This window comes from Pteropus alecto, unplaced genomic scaffold, assembly GCF_000325575.1.
Source record: "Pteropus alecto unplaced genomic scaffold, ASM32557v1 scaffold101, whole genome shotgun sequence".
Taxonomy (NCBI): domain Eukaryota; kingdom Metazoa; phylum Chordata; class Mammalia; order Chiroptera; family Pteropodidae; genus Pteropus; species Pteropus alecto.
Genome location: NW_006432945.1, coordinates 17,720,961 through 17,725,911, shown reverse-complemented (window position 1 = coordinate 17,725,911; position 4,951 = coordinate 17,720,961). Strand labels below are relative to the sequence as shown.

Sequence of the window (4,951 nt, the reverse complement as noted above, 5' to 3'; positions counted from 1 at the left end):
CATATGTGCCTTCAGCCTCTCTCAAAGGCCGCCTCAGGTCCGATCGGATCACTGGCCTAGAAATGCCGTCAGGCGTGGCTGGGCGTTGGAGCGTGGAGTGCCTCGGGAGTGGCAGCCCCTCACCCACCCCCGTGCCACGTGCAGAGTGAGGACCGTGAGAAGCAGGACGAAGGGCCCATCGTCTCCGCAAGCCTCTCTTCATTTTGTGAGGGTGGCCGGCGACACCCGAGGCCGCAGCACGGAGCCCTGGGGCGGCAGGCACGGAGTTCCCTGTAAGCCTGCCGGGCGGGACAGCCGACACGCCACCAGGCCCGTGGCAGGTGTCCTGGCTTTCTAGTGAGCCTGTGCGTGGCCGAGAGAAGCGGTTCATCGACGGGGGACAGCTCCTGCCACCTGCATCTGTGCCCCCCCAACACATCCCTGACTCACCGCGGCTCACGGGCGCACACGGCAGCCGGCACGCTGTCCCACCGGGCCCCAGCTCCCGCCCTCTGTGCCCTCACTCACCTCTCTCAGTTCAGAGTTTCTACTGCTGGCTCTTCAGGTCGCTGGGCACATCTTTAAATAAGATGGATGGACAAACGCACACAACACTAAAATATCAAAATACACCCCTTTAAATTAAAAAATGTGATCCTCTGGGTTTGTCACACTGTTGCCGTAGCAACAGTGCACATGCGTAACATCCGCCAGGTCCGTCTTCGGCATGTCTCATTTCCCCTCTGCACGTGCAGGGTCCCAGGGACAGAGACCAGGTCTTACCCAGGACTTATTTTGTGCCCCAGAGAAGCCTGGGAAGGCAGCGAACGTGTCCAGGCAGCTCCTACGAGGACTCGCTGTTCAGGGCAGAAGAAACAACAGGACTCGGCGTCCAGCAGCGCAGGGGGCCGGGGCCAGGCCAGCTCGGCCAGCTCCGCCTCCTCCTGCCTCGGCAGCCCGACCTCCTGCCCACAGACCCAGGAGCGATGCTGGCTTCCTCTGCTTTCTCTCTCAACAAGGCGACAAGGCGGGAAGCCTGAGCGATCTGAGCGGCCCTGCAGGGGACCCGGTCCGCCCCCCGCCCCCGCCCCCGTCACTTCAGAAGCCCAGCATGTTCTCTGCGGCGTTCCTTGTCTGTACTTTCGTTGTCTCTGGAACTGCAGGGTTCCAGTTTTCACAGTTCTTTCCCATGACTCCCCTCAACCTTCACCCAAACCGTGCGCACCCCTTGCTGAGGACGCAGGGTTTTCCGTCTCTGCCGCCGGCGCGCGGGGCTCTTTGGCGGCGAGAAGCCTGGCTTGGGCAGGGCTCGGTGTGAAGAGACAATGACGACCACAGCTACCCAGTATTGCCAGCATCGCCCGAGCAAGTTCAAAGCCAAAGCTGGCAACTAAGAAGTGATGTTTTAATGACCTTTTCCATCTGAACTGGGGCCCGAACAGACCGACTAGACCTTGGCTTTCAGAGGCATGGGTCACCGGCAGCCTGAAACTCAGCCCCAGGGTTATGGCTTGTGTGTTCCAGCCCTTGGAAGTGCCAGCACTGGGCCAGACTGTCCTCCTGGCTCCTCTTGGGCAGGCCAGGGCCACCGTAAAGCCCTTTGGTAGCTCTCCAAGCAGTGCTATCGGCTTGTCCAACCGACCGTCACCCAGCCCCTCCGCCTCGTCACACTCGCAGGGCTATTTGGGGAATGCCGTGACGTGCACAGGTACCAGGGAATGGTACTGTGAGAACGGGGCCCGGCTCCAGTCAGGTGGCCCTGGGGAAGACCGAGGAGATGCTGAAAAGCGTGAGAGGCTGTCCGTGGACCCCAGACAGACAGTGGACCAGTGCGGGGGCTCGGGGGTGGCGAGGCCCGACATTGTCGTTCTCTGGTGAGACGGTGTGGGGCGACAAGCTTTGACCACAGTCTGTCAAAGAAAATGGAGACCCAGAGACACCTAAAATTGGATGGCGTGAGGGATTCAGGGCCGAACAGTCGGATGAGGAGAACAAGCCCATTTTTCCTTGACGAGAACAGCGCACCGACTTCTCAGGCCTCGAGCAGGAATCCGCGTCTCGGGCTGGGCTCAGCCAGGTCGTCCTCTGCCGGCCTTGGCCGGGCTCCCTCGTGTGCTTGCAGTCAGCTGGGAGTTCAAGGCTGCCTGAGAGGGTGACCGAGGTAGCCGGGCCCTTTTCCCTCGTCACACAGCAGGACAGCCCAGGCTCGTTCACCTTATGGTAACTGTAGGGTTCCCAAGAGCAGCAAGAGAAGACAAGCACCATGCACAAGAACTTTCCAAGAGTCTGCGCGTGTCACATTTGTTACTGGGTCACCAGCCAAATCAAATTACGTGGCCAATCCCAGATGGAGACGCAGACTGGGCTTCTCGATGAGAAGGGAAAAGTTTGTGGCCATCTTTTTCAATCTATATAAATGACAAAATCCAGAGAGATCTAGCTTTGGGATTTAGGCAAAGCCTATCAGTTGGGCAGCGGTGGGAACAGGAAGCTCTCCTTCCTGAGAAGGCAGTGTCCCTCTCTCCCGGAAGCATCCAGCGAAGCCGAGACCCATGCGTATACCTGCGGCGTCCTGGAGCGGCAGGGCTCGGTGGCAGAAGCAACGTGTGGTAGACGAGGCACAAACCCAGGGAAGATGCGGGGGGCGGAGCTTGTGGGGAGAATGGCCCACATTCCGAATGTCACGAGAACACACGTTCTTTTCAGTCCTCTCTCTCCTGTTCATGATGCAGCTCTCTGCCACCTGCATCTGTGGCGTGTGTGTGTGCGTGTGTGTGCGTGCGTGTGTGTGCGCACGCGTGTGCGTGCGTGCACTTTAAGCGTTTATCAGAAGGCACCAGATGACAAGCTAATCAGAGGGCAGGGGGAGGCGGGGCTCCATGTGTGTGGCACCAGCCTGTGGGAAGTCCAGGACAGGGGAGGATGGGGCAGCCCTTAGTGTCCGACTCAGATGTGGCCACGCACAGAAGACAAAAAGCAGTTTACGTCCTCAGAATGGAAAACGAAAAACTGCTTAGAGAGCTTCCCAAACAGGCGCCCTCTCCCTCGTTGTGGTCCAGCCACTTGAGAACTGTCTTTCAGAATAGAAAATCGAAGTAATTTCTGTGACAGTCCAGCAGGCCGCTGTCACGGGGCTCACCAGAGGCCTTCTGATTTTAGCGATTTCATTGACTAGTGGCTGAGAGGTGATGGAGATAAAGGCGTATTTAGCCGGAAACTATCGTCTGTCCTCAGGACAAGGCTTTCTTCTCAAAGCAGTGATAAATTCTGTCTCGAAGCCCAGCGCGGGAGGTATGGAGATGATGCTGCAGGCAGAGCATCTTCTGGAGATTTGCGGTTCAGGCTCACTCGCTTTCAGGGCTGGAAAAAGAATCCTGGTTTGGCTAAGGAGACTGAGCAGTGTGAGTTCCGCAGGCGAGAAACTGCACGTGTGCAAAGGTCTGCACACGCGGTCACGGTCGTGATGTTTCTCAAACAAGTTAGGTGGCCACTGAGGTTTGGAATCAGCCTCCGTCATGCTGTCCCCCGTCTCTCGCCAAAGCAAAGGTCAGCAAACCTTCCAGGGTGGTGGCCGGAGAAGGTCCCGGGCCTGCCGGCTCTTGGATTTGTGTCTTGTCCCTGTCGTCCGCTTCTGATTTCTAGTCATCCAGAGAGACGTCTCGAAACAAACATCAGACCACAAGGGACATCCTGGTCGGGAAGTCACTCTGGGGACGAGCAGAAAGAACCCAACGTTAAACCACACACTAGTTAAAGAAACCCAACGCAACACGACAGGTGGTTCTGTGGGCAGAGTCCACACCTGCTAAGACATTTCCTTAGGCCTGTGACTACGGCCCCTAAGCCTCAGTTGGTGCCGAAGCCAGCGTACATCTGGGGAACTTAGTTCTGTGGCCACGGAGTAACTTCTTGCCCCTTCGGGGATAACTACGGTGTGACGGCCCCACAGCAGCCCGTGAATGGTGTGCCACGAACCCGACGTCACCTGACAGTCCCTTCCCTACTACAGGACTCTGGTCATTGCATTTTTCCACTTAAAGAACAATGAAAAACATTTAATTCTTTTGGAGAGATAGGTAATTGTGCCAGAACCTTCTTCCGTCATGTTCTCTCCCCATACTGCTCACCAAAGAAAATGTGCAGCTTGGAATCAGGAAAACAAAGTGGGGGGCGGGCAGGGTAATGAGGGGACGGAAGCGCTGGTGCTGGGCGGGGCCCCCGGGCGCGGAGGCACCTGCAACCCACAGCGCACAGCCGCGATGGTCCCCCGGTGTGCCCAGGTGTGGGGCTCACGCGGGGAGGCCGAGGGGTGGAGTGGGCTGCTCTTGGCATTTAGAGAGAAGGCGGTAAAGTCTACAGAAGGCCACTTACGCGAGAGACAATTAACTGTTCAGGGACCAAAAGATTTCCCTTACGTATCCAGGGCACGGTCCGCAGTTTCCACTCAGTATAATGTCAGAGGAGGGAAGTAGCGAGCTGTCCTTTGTAAAGGGATGTGGATTCTTTGGGGAATATGATGCGCGTGTCCCCCGAGGGGCTGGGGATGGGAGGGACGCCCACAGGGGCATGCGCAGAACGTTCTGCACCTGCACGCAGGCCTTTGCGCCCCCCTAAAGGCCTGCGGCGGAGATGGCCTAGGATCCCGGACGCTACATGCTTCTTAAAGCTCGTCGTCCATGGCGCGACGCTCTCCACCTGCACACCTGCGACGTCTGCCTTGTCCGGCTCTCCCGGGCCCCTGCGTACTGACCCCGCTCATCCTCGGATAGAGGGTGGAGGGAAACCAGCCCGACGCCCGCGGTCCCCGAAGCGGGCTGCCAGCCCCCTGCATCCGCCCACGGGGGACGGGGGCGCCACCCCTGGACGCGACCCCGCGCCGCCGTCTCACCGGCTTCTTGGCGGGCTCCTTCTTTCTCCTCTTCTCCGAGGTGCCGTGGACGGACAGGTCGCGGCCGCGATAGGACGGGCCGCG

General features: G+C 58.7%; 1 protein-coding gene and 1 long non-coding RNA gene across 2 annotated transcripts in view; both read right to left on the bottom strand.

The window, feature by feature from the left end:
- The window catches only part of LOC112476445, a 4,822-nt gene extending 2,109 nt beyond the window's left edge, over nt 1–2,713 (bottom strand). Inside the window, exon 1 of the long non-coding RNA XR_003045109.1 lies at nt 508–2,713. This is a non-coding gene — a long non-coding RNA (uncharacterized LOC112476445). The remainder of the gene's footprint in view (nt 1–507) is intronic.
- Nucleotides 2,714–2,763: 50 nt separating this feature from the next.
- ILDR2 (immunoglobulin like domain containing receptor 2) overlaps nt 2,764–4,951 on the bottom strand; it is a 51,132-nt gene continuing 48,944 nt past the window's right edge. Inside the window, exons 10-11 of the mRNA XM_015586154.2 lie at nt 4,868–4,946; nt 2,764–3,686 (exon numbers count right to left, since the gene is read on the bottom strand). Of these exons, the coding sequence (XP_015441640.1) occupies nt 3,651–3,686; nt 4,868–4,946 (115 nt within the window). The 3' untranslated portion in view covers nt 2,764–3,650. The remainder of the gene's footprint in view (nt 3,687–4,867; nt 4,947–4,951) is intronic.